Here is a 20,974-nt window from a genome sequence, read left to right as displayed (position 1 = left end):
AGGGAAAACTTCCTCTATGAGCCCAGGAACCTGTTGTCCACACGCCCCTCTGCACCTTGGTTCCACTGTACCCTGTTTCTGGAAAACACTCCCCCTTCTCTCCATTTTGAAATTAGGGGACAGTTAGATCATGTCATTTCTCCTAATAGACATCCGAAGAAGCTTTTGTGTCTTTTTTTCATTTTCAGCGTGTAATTGTTGCATGAAAAGAACGAGTAAAATGATGCAAAACAGTCATCCCCTGTCCCACCCTCCCCGTCATCCTGACCCCTCTGCAAAGACAGTCACTTCCAGTTCTGAGCGATTTCTTATGGCATTTACCTCTGTGTTTCTAAAAAACGTTCTTTTTAAAAAATAATGTTCTTGTAATATTATTCTCAGATCAATTTCAGGCCCCACGTACTTTCCATCATGAAAGATGAGGATTTTCCTCTCTTCCATGGCTTTCCCCCAATTTCCTCCCTCCAACTAACATATATATGGCATTTAACATATATATTGGTTAAATCAATTGTATTTATAATCTATAATTCTATAGATAGCTCAACTATTCAGCATTTATTATGAACTAGTCACCGTTCTTAGGTGTGAAGATATAACTACTAATTTATCCACTAGATACTATGTTTATCTCAATTTCACGGATGATGAAGGCAAATACCTCTTGCGAAGATTGTGAGACCATGAAGCCAGTAGGGGCAGAGCTGGGATTTGAGGCCCGATAGCAGGTCAGCCTCTAGACTCCGAGCTTTAACCACTAGGCGATCCCACCAACATAGCCTGTTTATGGATTGCTTACCATTGTGCTCAGTGCTGGGGGTACACAGTGAACAAAATTAATCCCCGGCCTTCGAGATCTTGTATTTTAGGGGGGACACTGGAAATAAGCCAGTGACTGAGTAGATAGGAGGTCAGTGGCCAGTGGAAGGAACACACGAAGCAGAGTCAGGCAGGGGAGCTGCTGTTCTAGATGGGTCGTCTGGGGAGGTGGCATGAGGCTGAGTAGGGGTGAGTGGGAACCGTGCAGGTCCGTCGAAGGACGTTGCAGGCAGAGGTGACGTGAGCCAAGGCCCCGAGCTGGGAGCCTGCCCACAGTGCTGGAGAAGCTGCCCTGGGTTCAGGGCTGCAGGGCAGTGAGGGGAGCAGCAGGGAGAGGGATGGGGGAGGCGGCCTGAGCCCCCGGGAGCACCGGGTTCATCTAGGAGGGATGGGGGTCCGCAGAGCATGCTGAGCGGGGCAGGGGCAGGGCGTGAGGCTGGCGGAGAGGCCCAGGTGGCCGTGTGTGGAGGACACAGGGCAGGGCTGGGCGGAGAGGGTGCAGCCTGGGAGAGGACCCGGCGGAGGGGCTGCTGGTGGCTCGGCCTCGACTCAGAAGCCTGCGATCTGGAGCCAAAGCGCTGGGCTTCGAATGCGGCCCTGCCCCCTCCTACCTCACGGGCCTGGACAGTGTAGCCAGAGGAGCTCCAGGTTCTCCATGGGCAGAATGGAGACATGGAGGAGGGGTTGGAACGAGGTGATCGTGAAATACCTTGGAGTCGATAGGCCTTGCTGATGGGTCAGATTTGGGTACGCGAGGAGGGGAGGTCGAGGTGGACTCTAGGACCTGGGCTTGGGACCCGGTCAGAGTAATGGTGTTACAAGTGTGTTCTGGAGCCAACAGAGGTCTCCTGGGGCTGGGTGACCTCACCGGCCCCGCACAGGCCCAGGACTCACCCAGCGACTCCTGCAGCAACTCCACATCCCCGCTCTGCTGAAAGCTCGGGTGCGGGGACGTCCAGCCCTGTGTCCAGGGACACACAGGGAAGGGGGGGAAGAGGAGAGTCAGCCTCACGGTGTCTGGTCCAAGAGCCCGCGCTCCCCTGGCTGCGGACTGAGTCCCTGAACCTCTAGGAGGGTTTCCAGCCTGAAGCCCGCTGTCCGCACAGAAGCCACGCTACCCAGCACGAGTCCTCGGGCTCAGAGTCATGAGCTCTCTGCCCACCAGGGAGCTGTGTGTAGGAGGGTTAGGAAGTTTTCAGAAGTACCCGAGTGTGGGAGAAGCCACCCCCACCCTGAGCTGGGCTGGAGGAGCTGGCCTGAGTGTGACTCAGCCAGTGCAGGGGGGTGGCTGTGGACCTCAGAGACTGCAGCGCTGTAACCATAGGCCTCGTGTCCTCTGCCTGGGGTGTGAGAAAGGAGAGAGGCTGTCCAGGGTCAGGCCTGGCCTCCCTCCCCCTCATGTGCTTCTCAAGGTCTGGGAGGACTTGGTTCTGGAAAGACCATTGGCCTAGGAGGCCTGAGACCTGGGCCTGGCTCTGTCCCATCCTGGTGTCCAGACTGTGGGGTCATCATATCACCTAAATGGCCCTGACTGTGGTCATCTGTAACATGGACGGTAATGCTGAGCCCCTGCTGGCCCTCACAGGGGCGGAGCTTGTGACCCACAGAGACCTAGACACACGGAGGCCCGGTGACCTTAGCTCTCTTGCTGCACAGGACGGCGGGAGGGGACAGAGAGTAGTATCAGCAGGTGTAACAAGTCCCAGGGGCTGCCCCAGCATGGAACGTGTGCTGGGTGACCCTCCGGGGTTCCCGGCCTGCAGCTGCTGGGGGCTCCCTCCTGGGCCCTGAGCCCCACCCCAAGCTGTGGTTTCCACAAGGAAATAGTCCTCACCCTGAGAGGACTCGCCCAGGGTTGTAGGGACGGGGACAGGGGCACAGTTGACGTGGTCCCCATCACCCTGAAGGGACCAGGGGAGGAGCTGCCCAGATCAGGACTCTGTCCGAGGACTTTGTACCGACAGGCTCTGGGATGGCCCGTGGAAGGGATCTCCCATCACTGGCTGGGAGCGGGGGAACAGGGCAGTGCTGAGTGCTCTCCGGTTCGAGGGGTGCAGAGCAGGTCGGGGGAGCCCAGACGAGATGTGGTGACTTGCTGGAGGGCGCACAGTGGGACGGGACAGCGGCGGTGAGGCGGGATTTCTCAGAGCTCCTTGTTAGGAGTCCAGACCCTGACTCTGACTCTGCTGTGTGACCTCTGCGGGTGGTCCAAACCCTTAGGACTCGGTCTCACATCCAGAAAGTGGGTTTAACGGCCACCAGGCTGGCCACCTTGAGTGCAGGGCCCCGTGCCAGTCCTGGGGTCCAGCCTTGGCATCTGAGGGTCTGAGCAGCTGAGGGGGAGCCCAGGGGGCGGGGAACGGGGCACCGGCCGGGGGTGAGTGATGGAGCTGCTCCCCTCGGGTCCCCAGGAGGACAGGGTTCTCAGAGGTTGTGGGAACCCATCTGGGAAGAAGAGGCTGGGCCTGAGCCTCTGTAGGCGGCCTTGAGTCTGAGGCCGCTGAGCCTGGGGCCAGAGGTGCGCGTCCCTCTCCACCCCTGCCTGTGTGTGAGCGCGGGCCCAGGGCTGGCAGAGCCTCACAGGGAAGGGGGGCTGTGGCGCTGGTCCGGTGGGGGTGGGCTCAGTCGTGAGTGTGAGGGCAGGGCCGGCCTAGGCCGCAGACAGAGCCCTGGGGCAATAGCACTAGGGACATGGCCTCATGTGCATTGGGGGGTGTGTGTGGGGGAGACACTTCCCAGGAGTGCTGTGTTCTCGAGTTCCTAGCTTCTCACATGGACACTGACAGGGAAGTTCCTAGAAAATCAGAAAGGAAACGTGACTCGTGAAATGGTGTAGGGACAGAGGACAGGCCCAAAGCAGGAGAGGCCTTGTGTCCTTGGCTCTAGGACGTGACTCTGTGCTGTCCATCGGCTGGCGCTGGTGAGCAGGGCGGCCTGGGCTGAGTGGGACCCAGGGACCCAGGTCAGGGGTCCTAGGGGTGCAGGCTGGGGAGGGGAGACCACCCAGCTGGTTGTGAGCACTGGGATGGGGTCTCTCCAGCTCCGGGCCTCCTAGAGGGGGGCTGTTCCTACATTTATTCTGCAATTATTTCCTGAGGCCTCTGCACGAGCGAGGTAACAGGAGAGATGGGAATGGCTTGCTCTAGACTGGACAGTGAGTCCAGGAACTAACAGTCAGCCCCCCCCCCCCCCGTGGGTGGAGCTAAGAGCTCTTCTGAGTGATGCTTTTCCTCTTTTCTAGATGTTTCCTGTGCAACCTCATAGGCCCAGGCAGAGCCAGCAGAGAGGCCGCCGGCCATGGGCGCCTGCTCAGAAGACCCCCACCTGGGTGGGGCCTCCTGGCTCCTGGGATTCACCAGCCTTCTCCTCAGTGAGTGGCCGGGCTCCCTGGGAGGGAGGGCTGCTGGGTGGGCGGGAGGCAGGAGCCGTTCGGCCATCTGAGCACTTTGCTGAAGAACCAGAGAACCAGCTCTGTGATGACCAAGCACACGCCGTGCATTTGGTTCAGAGCCCGGGGTGAACGGAGGGAACAAAGGGAGCTGGTGGCTGAGGCCGGACTGGGAACCCTGAGCCCTGGCTGCCTGGCTGCATGAAGGGAACCCCTACCAGGGGGGAGGGCAGGAGAGCCCGGAGCCTCCTGGGGAGAGGGATGGAGGAGACAAGTTAGCGGCTGGGGGGACTCAGGGGTGCGGATGGGCACCCTGCCGGCAGTGCGCAGGGGACCCGGCAGCCTCTGCAGCTGCTGTGTGCAGGAGGGGCCGGCCCAGAGCCCCTGTCTGAGCTGGAGGAAGCCGCTCTAGTCCGGCTCCTTGGGCAGGATGAGGGCCCTGAGTCCAATGACAATCTGTGCAAAGGAAGGGAAGGAGCCCCCAGAATTCAAGGGTCTGTGCCCACCCGCTGTGTGTAGGGCGAGCCCAGAACAGGAGACTGCTGACCTGGGCTCCGGGTGGGGGTGACCGGGGGGCGGGTAGGAGGGAAGCAGAGGGGGCCCCAGAAAGGGAACTGAAAGAAAGCCTGTCCTAACCAATGCCGGATTTCTGGTTTTTTACTTCATCAGGGTTGATCTGCTTTGTGTAAGAAATGGAATGAGAACTAAGGCGAAAGCTGTTTTTGTGTGTAACGTTTCGTGTGAGCGCAGCAGCCCCTCACTGAGCTGCCGGGATTCTAAGACATTTCCAGAATCCCAGGATCTATAAACAGGGCAATGAGTCATCACAAAATGAGCTTTGCAAGGCAGGAAGACCCTTTCAAGGAGGAAACTTCCTGTCAGCAACATGTGGCCTTTCTCTTCCTTTCTGTTTTATTGAAATTGAGACATAGGGGACATTACATAGTTTCCTCTATAAATGTCAGGGTTGGATGATTGAGAAAGAAAGCAAGGAAGGAAGAAAGAGAGAGAAATGGACAAAGCGTTATGTTGATGGTTGAATGTTAAATTTCTTCTTATTTAAATAACTCAGACTCTTGCTCACAGCCGCCCGCCCCTGCCCTTGTGTCCCTCTCTGGGTTCAGCACCTTCTGCAGACCTGAGCGCTCTCCTGCCTTCCCCCGTCTTGAGTGGCCTTCCCGCTTGCTCAGGCTGAGGCTCACCGTGCAGCTTCTGGGCAGCTCCTCCCTTGCAGCCTGAGGGCTGAGCCTCCTCTCTCCTGGGTTCCCCCCTTTCCAGCTAGTGCTGGTTGACCCTCAGCTCACCCCACGTCTCTGCCAAAGCCTGCTGAGTACTTGAGTCCCCTCTCCCGGGACAATAGCTGGAGGTGAGACCCCAGAACTGCTTGGACCCCGCTGACCAGACAGCGGTGCTGGGAGGGAGAAGCCCTGAGCAGGGCAGAGCAGAGCAGGGCAGGGCAGGAGGAGTGCAAGGGGAGAGCTGTAGGGCAGCTCCCTGCAGGGGAGGCACTGGGCTGGGGGAGAAGGAAGCTGGCTCCAGGTCTGGCTCTGCACGGTGTGACCCGGGACAAGTTCCCCCCTTAGGGACCCTCTCATCTTCGAAAGGTCCTTAGAAGTCCCTCCAGCTGTGACATCCTGGGATTGGGTGTCTCCTGTACTGCCCTGAACTTTGCATATTTCCACATGAGATGAGCCTTGGGTGTGTTGACCTAGGGTGGGAACCAGTTCGTACAGGACAGTGTTCTTCTGTCCATTAATTCATAAGGGAGCCACCAGGCTCATTTACAAGAGAAATGCTCATTCAAATATGATGTGATATAATTTTCCCTTATCAGTTTGGCAAAGGGCAACAAGTTCGGTCACCGTGTGCTGGTGGGAACTCAGCATTATTGGGAGGAGAGCAGCTGGGGTCACTGTCAGGGGGGCGGTGAGCGAGGTCTGTCGAAGCTGAGATGGACCTGCCTTTGGTCTGTTAGACCCACCCAGTGGGTGGTCCCAGTGTCTCCACACCCACGTGTGCTGTCCACAGAACCGTGTGTCACGCATGTACACGCACATCGGGCATGCATGCACTCACGTGTGACAGATGTCCGTGTGTGATGTCTAGGTGCCCACGGCAGTGAATATGAGCCCCATGTGACATATAGAGGTCCCTGTGTGCGGACGGTCCCTCCAACCTGCCCAGGGCAACAGTGTCTGCAGGGACAAGATCAACACAACTGTCACCCGAGGAGGGAACTAGAGCCCCATTCACTCCATGAGCAGCTGTTAAATGAGACGTCTCCACGAGTGTAGACCCTGCAGGCTGTTGGCCAGAGGCTGCTCCATCTGTCCCTCTCCATGGGGGCCTCTGCACAGGGCCACCCACAACACAGCCGCCGGAGTCGTCAGAGTGAGCAGGACACAGGGTGACAGCAGGATGGTGTTACCCTCGTGTAGGACCTGCTGTCCCTGAGGGCCGTCCATCCGGTAAGTGGCACTCTGCTCCTTAGAGGCCAGTCCCAGGAGCGGCCCCCACTCCAGGGGCAGAGCTTGCCCGGCCTGCAGGCAGGAGGGTCTCTGCAGCCCCGTGAGAGGCTGCCTCCTGCACTAATGCGCTCGGTATGGACCGAAAACATGCTCGTGCTTTGCTCCGACCTCTCCTGACATTCCTGCTCGCGCTGTCAGGGGTCAGGGCACCGAAGGTGAGCAAGGTCGCGGGACCTGTTCAAGGGGACACTCCCCTGGGATCAGGACGGATCCCAGCCTCGCCCCCCATTCACGGCTCTCTCCCACCTTCCAAGAGTCCGGGGAGCACACGGGACAGATCTCGTGAAGATGGTTCTAGGGTTTCCTGCTTTATTCCTAACGAAAACCTCTGACATTCCTGTGTCCTATGCCCTAGGTGTCTGCGGTGCTCTGACCCAGAGCTCTGGAGTCCGTGGTTCTGGAGTGGGGGATTCTGGAATCCCTGTTTCTCTGAAGATGAGAGGAAGTTCTGTTTCGTTTCATGTGATCAGAAAACCAGAATTACCCCCAGAAGGCGAGCTGGAGAAGATTTCATGGGGCATTGTATACGGGTCAAACTACAGAGTCATGCTGAATGTCCTTCCTGGGAGGAATGTTCCAGAATGGGTCAACTTCCAGGACAAGTTCAAGACGAGGGTCCATGTGCCCATCATAACGAATTTCACGATAGACAACCTGACCCTAGAGGACAGCGGGCTGTACCGGGCTCGAGTCTACTACACGAGAGGAAGACAGTATGACCAGGATTTCCACCTGACAGTCTATGGTACGTGGTGGCCCCTCCCCAGCCCCATAGCTGACCTCCGTCCTCTGTCCCTGGAGTGTCCAGGCACCCCGATGGCAGGATCCCTTCCAGACCGCAGCCTTCAGACTCGATCTTCTCCCCTGGAAGTAGATGCCGTGTGTTCAGCACAAACGCAGGCAGAGCTGAGGTTCACACCGGGGATGAATCACTTCTGTGCCTCAGGAGGGGAACACGGAACGGGGGGGAAATGGGGACTTGGCCATAACACTCACTGTCCCCATAGCACTCAGGGTGCTCAGTGTGACTGTCAGCTGTCTAGTGCTGCTGTAACGGGTGACTGACCCTCAGGGGCTGACCTCACCACCACCTGAGTGTCCTCCTGGGCTGCTGGGCAGGACTCGGACCCCAGAGGCTCGGCCATGAAGTCCAGGTGTCGGCAGGGCTGCTCCTCTCTGGAGGCTCCGGGGAAGATCCATTTCTGCTCCTGTCCCTCCTTCTAGTGGCGCCCGCATCCCCCGGCTCGTGGCCCTTCCTCCCCCTTCACAGCTGGCACTGGAGGGATGAGTCCCTCTGGCCCTGTGTCCCTCCCTCCTCCTCTCTTGCCTCCCTCCACTTGCAAGGACCTGTGATCACATGGGGCCCATCTGGGAATCCAGACCTTCTCTGGTTTAGGGTCAGCTGGTTAGCAGCCTCTGTTTCCCTTTGTCATGGAACCTAAGACATTTGCAGGTTCTGAGGGAAAGCTCGTGGCCAAGGTTGGGGGACACTCGTCACCTAGCAGGATGCGGAAGCCCACGTGTGGTTCTCCCCGCCCCATCCCCTCGTCCTTCTCAGCACCGGCCTGAGGCAGCTCACTCAGACTCACGGGTCCAGCTCTAACCCTCCACAGACGTAGGAGATGTTCACTGGTCAGCCCTTCCTCAGAAGCTCAGTGAGCAGCTCTCTTTCCCTGCACTCCCCCTGCTCAGGGAGACGTCCTGCTCCAGAGAGAGTGGCCTGTGCCGCTCAGGTCTGGGGGATTCCCAAGACTGACTGTCAGTCTGTCCCTTGTCTTTGTGGACCCCAAGTTCAGTGCATGTTCCTACAACACTCAGGGAGGCTATTCCTCGTGGCCACCACTCTGTCCCCCACCACCGTCTTTCCTGGTAGGAGTCTGGCGTGATCTGGGCTCCCAGAGCTGGCCAGTGGCCTTCTGTACCATGGGCTGTTGGGTTCCGGGTACCATCCGAGCTGGAGAAGCAGGCTGGGACCTGGACCAGGCAAATCCTCTCCCTACTTCTCCTTCTAGGGGACACTCCACTTTCTTAGAATTAATGGGTTTCAGGTAGGTGCCTCTAGCACTGATTTTCTTCAGGGAGATTTTTAAGACTTACTCAGTCTAGTAAATCACATAGAGCTGAACACAGTGTCTCCCACTCCTTTTTGGCACCTGCTGTATATTTGGGTCTGTTCTGAGTTATCTGTAAACTGCAGTCACCATCCTTCGGGGGAGGAAGCCAGAGCGTCAGGGAGAATCCGCAGGAGAAAGCAGGAGCTGTGATGTTCTCCACTCACGTGAGCCTCTGTCCTCTTGTCTCTCCCACCACAGAGCCCGTGCCCCTTCCCCAGATCCGGGGCATGGTTCCATCCCTCACACCAGGCTGGTGCAACGTCACCGTGGAGTGTGACACCACGGGAACCAGGGAGGGCCTGACCGTGTCCTGGGAGAGCGAGGGCCTCCCCAGGGAGCTGGAACAGAGACCGGCCCCAGGACCAGTCCCCAACCCCTGGACCCTGGCTGTGACCCTGCCCCTGAGCCAGCCCAACGCCAGCCTCACCTGTGTCGTCCGCAACCAGGTGGACCAGAAAACTGCCACCCGGGACCTTGGGGACGTCTGTGGCCACGGTGAGTGCATCCTGCCAGAGGGGAGGGGCTCTCCCTGAGCTCAGGCAGCCCTGGGTGAGGGTTCCCGGCTCCTGTCCCCCATGTTTATGTCACCACCTGCCACCTGGTCACCCCGTCGAGGACTCTGGGAGGCACATCCAACGTGCTTCTGCCCTTCAGTGTCCTTCCCCTGCTGCTCTCCTCTCCTCACCCCTGCTGGTCAGGCAACACCAGCAGGTACCTCTCCCCACCCTCATCCATCATCCCGTGTGTGTCTAGGCTCGTTTTTAGGAAGAACGAATTGGGGGTGTCAGTGGTCTGTGCCCTCTGAGGGGTCTGAGCCAGGAACTCCCTGCAGGATTGAGGGATCGGGGCTCCTCTGCCCGTTTCTAGCCTCACGAACACGCTTCACACCCACCTGCTTGCTTGCGTTCCTGGGTGTGTCCTGCTCTCCTCAGCTTCCAGCCTCCACTCAGGCCCCTCCCTCTGCCCTCAGCCCTTCCAAGTCAGGGGTCCTCCACTCCCCCACTTATTCCCATCCAGGGACCCCTTCACTGCACATGCTCCGGGGCCCGTGACCCCTGCATTCCCACAGGACGGCTGCTGGGTGCAGTTCCAGCATTCAGAGATTTTGCAGAGGGGCTCCTCAGCCTCGATGGCTCAGGGCCCTGCAGGAGCTGCTGCTGTCCTGCCCTCACGCCTCGTCTCCTCTACGGAGCGGTCAGGGCCCCACATGGAGAGTTGATGCCCTGGGCTGGGATTAGTCTCCTCTGCAGCCTGAACACTGGAGGGTAGGGGCCGTGTCTGCTTCTCCTTTGCATGCCTGTCCCACCCTCGGCCTCGGGTAGTCTGCTCACAGTCAGTGTGTCCCTGAACGAATGATGACCTGGGTCCCCGCGTGCCCCCTCGTCCCTCCACCCCCTCTTCCATCAGCTGCGGGGGAACCTGGTGCTTCAGCATCTCTGATCCCAGAGGAAGCTCAAGGCTCAGTGACCCACTGGACCCTCTGGAGAGAGGCTCTTGCCTCCCTCTCATCCTCCTACCCGGCTCCCCCTGCCTGGTCCCTCTCCCTTCTGCCCCAGTGGGTGCTGGCAGCTCCCAGGGCTGGAGAGTTGACACAGCCATTCCTGTTCATGGCTCTCCTTCCTGGAATGCCACACCCACCCTGAATATCGGGTAATCGTCCACTCCTCCCTCAAGACCAGGTTTCTCCATCACCTCCTCCGGGAGGCCCTCCCTGAAGACCTGGGTGCAAGCTGTAAAGCTCTCGTGCCCTGGGATGGCTCTGGCTGGCTGCCTCTGGCATGTTCTCAGCCTTCCCCCCGCTGAGGGGCTCCTCAAGGGCGGGCACCATGTCCTGTTCCTCTCAGCACCCCGGCCCGAAGCAGGAGCTTGGGAACTGGCTGAGGGAAAGCACCTGCCGTGGTCCTCCTTCTTCAGCTTCTGACCAGGTCCCTTCAGACGTCTACGTGTGCACGGTCACCGGCTTCTTCACTGCTGTCTTGTCTTAACCTTCCTCACTCTCTCTGTGGCCAGACACAGGTCCACGTGCACAAGCCCCCACTGCCCATGCAGGAGTCACCCAGTGCGTTGTTGTTCTTGCGCTGCTGATTCTCGGAGCTGGACTGTGACCTTGTGTGACAGGTAAGAAGAAGAAGAACTTGGAGCCCCAGAGAGGCAGGTTGCACTTCTCCACCCCTCCCCCCAGTGGACCCCGGGCCCCCTTTCTCCTGCCTTTTGCGGCTCAGGGAATGTCCCGCAGGAAGCTGGCTGCTGTGGCCATGGCCGTGGGGTCATGGAGGGGGAGGGTCCAGGTTTCCAGGCTCAGACTCCAGCTCCGTCTGTGCATGACTCAGGTGCAGGTTCGCAGGAGGAGCACAGGGACCCGGACACTGGCATCCACTATGCAGAGCTGGGCCAGCAGGAGTCTGGAGACAGGAGGGACAGGATGAAGCTGGGGGAGGGGGCAGCCTGGGTTCTCCCCAGTGCCTCTGTGCCTGGGTGTGTGTCTGTCAATCCCGTCATCTGCACAATCTGGCCTGGATGCCTCGGTAACCCTTTCCAGACAACGCTATATTCACTAAGAAAGTTCTCCTCAGGCCCCATGCAGTGCTGGACACTGGGGGAGGTCATGTCAGCAGCACTGGGTCTGTGCGGGTCCCTCTGGGGCGGCTCTGTCCCTCAGCTGTTCCAGGAACCCTATGTCTGCATTCCAGGGTTTGGATTTTAGAAATATGGGGGAGGTCCTTGAGAGATTTCAGACCGGGGTTGTAATTTTAAAAAGCAGGAGAATCTCACCCTCCCGTGACACCTGTCTCGTGAGCATGACGCCTGCAGCTCGGGTCCTGCCTCCTCCACCTCTGAGGCTCTGAGCAGGGACTGGATGGATCCACCGTCAGTTATTTCTGTGCTAAATCGTCCCACACAAGGTCACCGTGAGACACACGCAGGGGTAGATCAAGGGGGAAACTGAGTAAACAAACCTGTTCCAGGACCGCTCAGCCTCAGCTACGTGTCAACCCCAGACGGCCCCCGCTCTGCCCCTGATCTCTACGACATCCAACTGCCTTTCAGACCCACAGCCCTGGGGCCGAGCCCTGGTGAATTCCCAGTATCCCGCTTGGACCGTCTGAACACCACCCAGCGGTCAGTCCCGTGCTGAGAGCTATTCACGGACCCTGTGGATTCGTAACCGTGAGCGCTGGCTGAGTGCCGCTCTGTGACTCGCACTGTTCTGACCGTTCTGCTCCCTCCTAACTCACTGGGTCCTCGTGGACTCTCTGTGAGGCGGGGATCCTTGTGCCCACTTTACAGATCAGTAGAAGGAGCCAGAAAGCCTACTCTCCAGGCCACATAGCTGGGAGTCTAGGAGTCAGGGCTGAGCCCAGGGAACGGAGCTCCAGGGCTTCTCTCTCCAACCCTCGGCTGTCCTGCATCCCGGCAAACCTCCCTTCTGTCCTGTCCTGCTGGCCGATGGCCTAGCCTGCTATTGCTCAGGAAAAAGCAGAAGTTTTTACCTCCTGATAGTTAGCTTTACTGACTGCATTGACAGACACCTGCCTCCTCTCTCTCCTGTCCCCTTGGAGGACGCTGAGCTCTTCGGGGCTCAGTGAGGACTTTTCTCTACACTCCAAGGCCCTTCTCTGGGGACGTACTGTCTCCAGCATTCTTCTCTCTGGCTCCTCCCCCTGACCCTGCTGGCTCCTTCCCTGCAGCCCTCACCTGGTCTCTGTGCTACCCCTGCTCCACGCCTAAGCCCTCACCTTGGCCTCACTTCACGGGGCCCCCTAGAGCACCAGGAGGTGACCCCACCTGACACCATTGACCCCCTTTTCTGCTCCAACCCCCTCTGCCCTTGCGTTCCCTGACGGACACAGTCCTGGACCCTCCGGCCCACCTGTCGCCCTCCCAGACTCCTCAGCTGTCTCCCAGGGCTGCTCTTTACTCACAGGGTGGGGCTTCCAAGGGCTGGGCAGGACCCTTCCCATCTCCTGTGTCCTCCTTTCTCTGGGACCCCTGCCCCGTGGCCTTCAATGACCAGTGACACCACTGGTGCTCAGGGAAGCCTCCCCGCCCCATGCCTTCTGCTCAGCCCCATCCCTGCCCTCCAGCCCCACTGGCCACATCGCTGCCCCTATGTCTTCCTCTGCCCTCTCCCCCTGCGGTCTCAGTGCCCACTTCCCCTTCTGTAGTACCCGGGACCTGGTGAGAAAGAGCAGGAGCTCCTCTCCCACAGGAAGGAAAGCAGAAGCAAGTATCACCTGTGTACTCAGGAAATAAATGTGCATATTTTGTTTGTGGGAGTCGTGGGAGCCATTCACTGGAGCCCATGAAAAATACTGTAAGGTTACCTCTTGGTAACGGACACATTTTCTCTCCTTCCTTGCTGTACCCACAAATGCTGGGGCTCCTGACCTGGGTCCCAGAGCCTGTGGGGGAGGGATTGAGCCAGCAGGGAGCCCAGCTGGGGTTCTTCTTGGAGAAGCAGCTGCATCCAGGCCGCTCCTCTGTCCCCTGAGCTCTGCCCCTGTTGTGCCCGCACAGCGTCTGTCCCCAATCTCAGAGAACTGTGAGCATGGCAGCGTGAGGACGGCCCCGGCAGCCACCTGTGCCCCCAGCAGACCTGGGTGTGTGCTCTGGGCTGCCCACAACCACAGGGGCCAGACGTGCTCTGGAGAAGGTGACAGGTGTCCCTGCCTCGGCCACGGGGACGTCACATTACCTGCTCCTGCAACCAGGCTGCCCGGCGTCCCCCGTGCTGGGGAAGGACAGGGACGTGGCTGGGGCCAGGTGGCTCTCCCAGGGATGTCCTTTCTGTCCTTCAACGCTGACACATAAGACGCTTTCCTGGGAACACGACTTGAGTCCAGCAGATTTGGGCAGGGCCGGCTCGTGATGAACTCGTTTTTATCAAGAGTCAAAGTTGACAGAACTAACGGAGCTACTGCTGTCAATTATTTCAAAGGATAATTTCTAGGGCTTCCGGGGGCTCAGTTGGTAAAACTTCTGATTCTTGATCTCAGGTCTGGATTCCTGGGTTGTGAGTTCAAGCCTCACATTCGGTGGGGAGCACACTTGAAATAAATATGTAAATAAATAAAAGTATAATATTGAAAACAACCGAAGGACATGGCATCACATCCTCATATTTAAGTGCAGTTCTCTGTAAGTCTGTGAGGGGAAAGCTCGTGGACGTATATTTGCATGTGTCCTCGAGGCGGGACACAGGACTGTTGGCAGAAACCACCAGAATGCAGAGCCCTTCCCAGCCTTTCATGGGATCGGATTCGGTCCTTTTCCGTGTGTCCTGTGAGTTCCAGGAGGGCACTTGGAGCGTGAACGCCAGGAACACGGATCCTGTAAGGATTGTGGCACCAACGTCTCTCCAGTGGTTTTTCTCCATTTTCCTGTGACTGGAACTCCATCTCCTTCTCAGAGTAAAGAGTCTCTTCTGTAGTCTGTGAGATATCCCTTCCTAAATTGCTTCTATATGAGATAGACAGACAGACAGGAGTGGGGCGGCTGGCAGACCCACAGGTGCGCACGTCACCTGCCCCGCTGGGTGAGCTCCTGCCTCCGTCTACACTACACGGTTGGTCTCTGGAAATTCCCTCCCTCCCAGCTTTTCCTGAAGCCCGGCCACTTGTCTTCTCTTGGATCATGGAGCTCCCTGTTCAAGACCCAGCATCGCTGTGCGGAAACCTGCTGTCTCCTACCCTAAGGTGTTTTGTCTGAAAGATAAAATCCTGACTCAGTGGCACCTGGGCACACGCAGGATCTCGTCTCTGCAACCCTTCACCACCCGCTCCGAAAACCTAACTGCCTAAAAGATGAAGTTAAAAATCAGCAAATAAACATAATTACAAAGGAACCGAAACAAACAATGACTTTGCTGAACTTACACGAATGTATTGAAACCTTAGGAGAAATGGATCACTTTCTAGGCAGTGTCATCTGCCTCTAGGACTCTGGAGGAGGAAGAGCATCTGAGCGGGTAGGCGTCTGCTCTGTGAACAGCTCAGCGCTGCGTGCCTTCGTCACCCCCAGACCCGCCACACCGCAGCTGGCCCTGGGTGAGGTTCTTTTCCCCACACCAGGTGCCTTCGTGATTTCGGGTCCCCAGCTGGGTGTCCTAGAGTCTCAGGCAGTCCTGACGCTGCGTCCCTGCAGCTCAGGTCAGACCCCACCAGGTAGGGTTGAAGGGCACCTCACCTGTGCCTCCACTCGGACGCCAGACAAGCTGGGGTCTGTGCCTCTGAGCACCTGCTGTCCCTCGCAGGTTCCCACGAGCTGCTTGTCTGGTTGTTTATTCACTGGAGTAGCTCACATGACAATGGGGACGCAGTCCCTTCCTAGCTTAGTGGTTGGTTCTACAGGGTATAACTCAGACCAGCTGGGTGGCAGAGGGGCGGAGGACAAGGCATGTGGGGAGGGGAGCGGAGCTGCTCTCCCTCTAGGTGAGCCCCCCCCAACTGTGTGTTCTCCCACCGGGAAGCCCTCCTAATCCTGTCCTTCCGGGGTTTCAGGGAGACGTGATTACACGGGCACCCCTGATTAAATCCTTGATGACTGGAGACTGAGGAACTCACGCTGCAGCCCTTCTCCCTCCCAGATGGTCAGTGCGTGGGTCCTTAAGTTCCCACCTGCTAACACGGTTGACGCCCTGGCAGCCAGCCCCCTCCTTAGCAGTTTTCCCGAAGTATGTCACTGCCACAAGCTCAGGTGTGGTTGTAGGGGCTTGTTACGAACAACCAAACGCCCACTCCCCCTTCACTGTTCTGGCCCAATTTCAGGAACTGGGAACAATCCTAAACGTAACAATGCCCCCCGGGCTCTCATGGAGGAAGTCGCTAGATTCCAGGGGCTGAGGGCCAGGGATAGCGCATGAAGACTAGTAACTTCTTCTTACTATAAATCACAAGAGTGCATCACATTATGGTCAAGATGGGTGACATCGTCTAAGACCTACTGTGTGTCTTTAATTGTATTTGTAATTAATTGTTTTTTATACTCTGGCTTCTGTGACCGCGCACTCAGCAGGCGTCCCCCTGGCAGCTCTGTCTCCGTCTCTCTTAGTGGACCCCATCCTCTGCTGCTCAGCGCCAGGCCCCCTGTTCTCCCCTCGCCATACTGCCTCCCTAGTGATTTTTGGGACCCCCAGGGCTCTCAGTAGCCCAGCTGCGTTGAGGCCGCAGCTCCAGCCCTAATGGGACTCCCACCCCCTACTGCCTGATAACCTTCTGCTCTTCGAAGCCAAGGTGACCATGTGGAGCACTGAGTCCCCGTCTCCGGCCTCCCCTCCCCCGACAGCTGCTCCTCCTTATGCTTTCCTGATACTTACAGCTCGGGAAGGTCAGAGCATCCTCCCAGCTGCTTTAGCCAAACACCTGAAAGTCTCCTGGATTCTCTTTGCCTCCACTCTGGGGTCTAAGCCGCCAGCAAGTCCTAGTTCCCAAGTCCCTCCCCTTCTCTCGGGCCCCGTCCCTCTCTCCCTGCACCTGTTCCAGGACCTCCTCCCTGAGCTCCTTCCTCCTGGTCTTGCCTGTGTTATTTCATCTGCATTTTGAAATTTTTAATATATGTTTGTACATAGCGTTTCCCTATAATTTATAAAAGTTGTTGAAATTTCAATGCCTTGATTTTCATTCCTAAAGAATTAGGTAGAACGTCAACTTTTTCTTCATATCTCAGGATTTTGCTTTTGATTGATCATTTTAAAATCGACTTCTGATTTTGCTGATGAAATCCCCTTCTTCGTTGTCATCCGTGCGTAGAAGTCAGGACTACGTCTGCCTGCAGCGAGCGTCCAGCTCGGCTCTCAGCGCTGCGGCAGGTGGGTTACTGATCTCTGCAAAGGAACTCAGGCGATGGTAGTTGCTGGGGTCGGGTCGTCTGCTCAGCACGGTCCTTGGGCTCCCAGGCTCCCCATCTTTCTGCTCCACCATCCTGGACACGGGGTCTTGACCTCCTGCGTCTTCCTCATGGTCGCAGACGGCTGTGGCTGCAGACAGCAGCGCACAAGGGAGATCGCCAGCGAGAGAAGGACAAAGGGCGAAGTCTCTGTTGTCGTGAGGCTCTGTCTGCCAGGACTGAAGACCCACGGGTCTCCTACCTCAGTGCTGAGCCCCAGGGCAGCTCTAGGGAAGCCTGGACCCCATCCCTGAGGTGCCTGTGGGTGAAGTTGTGCCAGCAGCGCCCCCTGGTGGAAGGAGCTGCAGCGACAGCCGCCTGCACCCAGGTCTCTCAGCCCTGCCTTCTGGGCCATGGGGAGCCCGTCTGTCCTGGACACTTGCAGGGAGGACAACACAGCCCTCCCCGGGCCCAGGGCATCTCTGCTCCTGCCGGAGTCAGGTCTGAGAAAGGTGTCCAGGAGCCAAGTTCGATCCCAGTGACCCGGGGCGTGCCTCCCACCTGTCCCCTGGTGTTGTCGCCTGTCCAGCAGCAGTGGGTTATGGGACAGACTCTGAGGCCTGCTGGCTCTGGCATCCCGGGATTCTAGGTCAGGATGGACCTGATCGGGCTCCCTGTTACCTCGCTGACCTCCATGTCCTACCTGTCTTGCCTGGGCTCACGTAGGCTCTGGCCACACTGACCCCTTGCTCCTGGAACAGGCCAGGCAGGGTCCCACCTGAGGGTCATTCCACAGGCTGTTACCTGGGCCAGGAAAGCGATTCCCCCAGATGTCCACTGTGGCTCCTCACCTCCTTCCAGTCTTTTCTCAGGAGTCCCCTTCTTGAGGAAGCCTGTTCTGAGCTTCTGGGGTAACCCCGAAACCACACTCCCAGGTGCTGAGCCCCCAGCCTGCTCTTTCACCCCGAGCCCTGCTCACCTTGTTTGCTCTGGTTCCCGCGCACTGCCTTTCCCCTCCTAATATGGGAGGAAGGCAGGGGGTGTGCTGGGTGCGCTCGTGCACGTGCGTGAGCCCCCGGAGCAGGGCCGGCGCGCAGTGGGAGCTCATGCACTGTCTGTGGAAGGAGCGAGTCCACCATCGGGGAGGGTCTGGGTTGGGGGCTGATGGGTCCCCCCTAAGCAGCTCACACTCAGGGCGTGGATGAGGTGGTGTTACTGTGACCATATAGGGGTTCAGGGAAGGGAGCCCGGGGCCCATGAGCTGCCCTGCGGGGAGAGCGAGACGCGGTGGAGGGCTCGTGGGGAGGACAGAGCACAGCTTGGCCGCTGTCACTCACCGTGTCCTCACACTGGCACCCGACTTACCTGCATCAGACATTCTCAGTGGGATCCACGGAGCATCAGCTGTGAGAGATGCTGCTCGATAAAGGGGTGGGGGGCAAAGGTCAGGAGATATGGAAATGCTGCAGAGCAGATCCCTTCTGAGATGTTCACGGCCCTGCTCCAGGGGCACATCACGTAAATGCTGTAATCTGATTGTCACAATATGTAGGACCACAGATTCACGCTCCTGCTTTCCTCTTTGGAGCAAAGGCTCTTTGGAGCTCCTGCTAAGTTAGGGTCTGAATCATCACCTGCTCTGGGAAATGCCCACCTAGAAGACGAAGCTGAGCTCCGAGCCCAGCTCCCAGGACTGTGGGGTCCCTGCCAGCCTGCAGCGGGTTCTGGGCCTGGGCCTGCTTGGGCAGGGGTGAAGCAGGGGCTCACTGGGTTAGGTCAGGGGCGGTGGGAGCAGGCAGCCTTCTCTGGCAGGACCTCTGGGAACTGGGCGGGGGGAGGCCGAGGAGCAGAGTTCAAGCAGGCAGGGCTCTGAGCTGGGGCTGGAGTCTAGAACACCGTCCAGGGAAAAGTCCGGGCAGAGCCTAAGGCTCTTTGTCCTTGGTGACGCCTGTGGGAGGACTCCTACGTTGTTTCAGGCGCGATGAGTTACCCACATCTGAGCTTAGTGTCCAGAGGAGAATTGCCCCAATTCCACCCCAAAGCTTCTGGAAGCAGAGTCGTCCTCACATCCAGTGAACGTGCGTTCTGCTCCCACTACCTGAAGGGCCCGTGTGATGTCTGAGGACACGAGATGGAAGGTCTGTCCTTGGCCTCAGGGGCCTGGATTTCCTAGGGAGGCCCGGACCCCCCTGCCCCCCGCCCCGGTCTGGGGCCCACAGTCGGGAGGAGGGAGGTGTTGGTCCTGGCTGCTCTGCATGTTCATGACGCTCTCGTGGCCTGAGACACGTGCTCCATGAAGAGATGAGCCTCCGCGTCCAGCACACAGTAGGCGCTCAATAATGTCCACAGCCTGAAAGATGCCGGAAGCACCTGCTCTGGGAAACAGGGAGACCAGATGTCCCAGGCCCACAGGTGTATTCAGACCCCCCACAGAGATTTTGTTAGAACAGCAGAGTGTGGCCTTTGCGTTAGGATACGGGTCAAACTATTGCAAGGTCCACATTCAGCAACACCCGCACAGCCGTCTGCAGTCCATGTTCCCCCAGGTCGGGGTGGGGGCGCTGCTCTGTGGCTCAGATGCTGGTAAGCAGGTCCCCCGAGATCTGCCCACCCTGCAGAGAATGGGGACAGTGAGCTGCCTCCCCTCCTCACAGGATCCTAGGCAGCGGGCCCAGAAAGAGAAAAGGGGGCTGAGCAGTAGGGTCCGTACTGCTCTGGGATGGGCCAAGCAGCTCTCATGGGGTCTGGAGAACAGGGGCAGTTCTGAGCTCAAGGACGGGTTCTGCCCCTGGGACGGCATCTCAGGGAGGGAGGGCTTCCACCCCCATGAAGGAGGGCTTGAGGGTTTGGGCACAGATGGCAGCATCCCTTGTGGGGTCCCGGGGCTCTGAGGGTCACAGGGAGGAGGCCCCTGGGCCAGGACGGAGCTGCTGTCCCGAATGCTGATGGTGGGAAGGGCAGGGCTTGGCTTCCAGGCCAACCCCACGTGGGACGCCTCCTTCCCTCTCCGCTTGTTCTCGGCTTGCTGTGTCCAACGCCAGGCAGTGGGGAGCCCATGGGCCCTCTGACCCCCCCCACCGAGCAGCTGGAAGCTCGGGGCACACGTCCCCTAGTCGTCCCCTGTTTGTTCCAGAGCCCGTGGGAAGTGGTGCATGTCTTGTTCCTCACCAGTCCCTTTCCATCTGACGGCCACGCCAGGATCACTGACTCCCCGGGGGTCACGGTGTTGCTCTTCGGGGGGCGAGGAATCCAGTGTCCATGTCGGGAAGGATGTTCTGATTCCCACTGACGCGTCCTCACTGGATGGGTGCTTCGGGCTCCTGTGTGGAAATGCAGACAGGTGCTGGCTCACGGACGGAGCTTCTACCCTCAGGGGCTGCCTGTCCCCAAGTCAGTCCTGTTCCTCCGAAAGGACAGGAGGGCAATGGAGAGGCAGGAGGGGCTGCTCCTGGGAACCTGGTCCAGCAGGAGAGCCAGCATGTTCTCGTGCATGAGGTCTCTCGGACAAGGGCGTTCTGGAACCTACAGGGGTCTCCTGGGGCGGGGTGACCTCACCGGCCCCACACAGGCCCAGGGACTCACCCAGCGACTCTTGCAGCAGCTCCACATCCCCGCTGTGCTGAGAGCTCGGGCGCGGGGTCGTCCAGCCCTGTGTCCAGGGACACACAGGGAAGGGGGGGAAGAGGAGAGTCAGCCTCACGGTGTCTGGTCCAAGAGCCCGCGCTCCCCTGGCTGCGGACTGAGTCCCTGAACCTCTAGGAGGGTTTCCAGCCTGAAGCCTGCTGTCCACACAGAAGCCACGCTGCCCAGCGCGGGTTCCCCGGGCTCAGAGTCATGAGCTCTCTGCCCACTACAGAGCTGTGTCCAGATGGGATGGAAGTCTCTGGAAGAGCCTGAGTGTGGAAGAAGCCACCCCCACCCTGAGCTGGCCTGGAGGAGCCGGCCTGAGTGTGACTCAGCCAGTGCAGGGGGGTGGCTGTGGTCGGCAGAGCCTGCAGAGATGTAACCATAGGCTTCGTGTCCTCTGCCTGGGGTGTGAGAAAGGAGAGAGGCTGCCCTGAGTCAGGTCTGGCCTCCCTCCCCCTCAGTGTGGCTTTTCAAGGTCCTCCAGGGACTTGGTTCTGGAAAGATCAGTGGCCTAGGAGGCCTGAGACCTGGGCCTGGCTCTATCCCATCCTGGTGTCCAGACTGTGGGGTCATCATATCACCTAAATGGCCCTGACTGTGGTCATCTGCAACATGGATGGTAATGCTGAGCCCCCGCTGGCCTGCACAGGGACATAGCTTGTGACCCACAGAGA

The 20,974-nt window shown here is 58.6% G+C and overlaps 1 protein-coding gene across 6 annotated transcripts; it reads left to right on the top strand.

The window, feature by feature from the left end:
* Positions 1–4,031: 4,031 nt before the first annotated feature.
* LOC125283478 (SLAM family member 9-like) lies at positions 4,032–16,454 on the top strand. 6 transcript variants are annotated; one of them, XM_048225297.2, is made up of 6 exons: positions 4,069–4,189; positions 6,314–6,675; positions 7,091–7,480; positions 9,048–9,344; positions 10,860–10,967; positions 11,608–16,454. In XM_048225297.2, exons 3-5 carry the CDS (start codon positions 7,171–7,173, stop codon positions 10,952–10,954), a joined length of 702 nt encoding a protein of 233 aa, XP_048081254.1. In that variant the 5' UTR covers positions 4,069–4,189; positions 6,314–6,675; positions 7,091–7,170; the 3' UTR covers positions 10,955–10,967; positions 11,608–16,454. The 6 variants fall into 6 exon arrangements, with proteins under 6 accessions (XP_048081251.1, XP_048081248.1, XP_048081250.1 ...); XM_048225294.2 differs by lacking the exon at positions 6,314–6,675 and having other exon boundaries at positions 4,032–4,189; positions 11,898–16,454; XM_048225291.1 differs by lacking the exon at positions 6,314–6,675 and having other exon boundaries at positions 4,040–4,189.
* Positions 16,455–20,974: the final 4,520 nt, after the last annotated feature.

The sequence above is a fragment of the Ursus arctos genome, unplaced genomic scaffold, assembly GCF_023065955.2.
Source record: "Ursus arctos isolate Adak ecotype North America unplaced genomic scaffold, UrsArc2.0 scaffold_2, whole genome shotgun sequence".
NCBI classification, from domain to species: Eukaryota; Metazoa; Chordata; class Mammalia; order Carnivora; family Ursidae; genus Ursus; species Ursus arctos.
This window is presented reverse-complemented; position numbering and strand designations above follow the sequence as displayed.

Bases quoted from the DNA above. Each gene is read 5' to 3' on its own strand.
- LOC125283478 (XM_048225294.2), top strand. From the start codon at position 4,117: ATGGGCGCCTGCTCAGAAGACCCCCACCTGGGTGGGGCCTCCTGGCTC. The intron at 7,481-9,047 runs GTACGTGGTGGC...CTCCCACCACAG, and splicing joins TTTCCACCTGACAGTCTATG to AGCCCGTGCCCCTTCCCCAG. The intron at 9,345-10,859 runs GTGAGTGCATCC...CTCTGTGGCCAG, and splicing joins TGGGGACGTCTGTGGCCACG to ACACAGGTCCACGTGCACAA.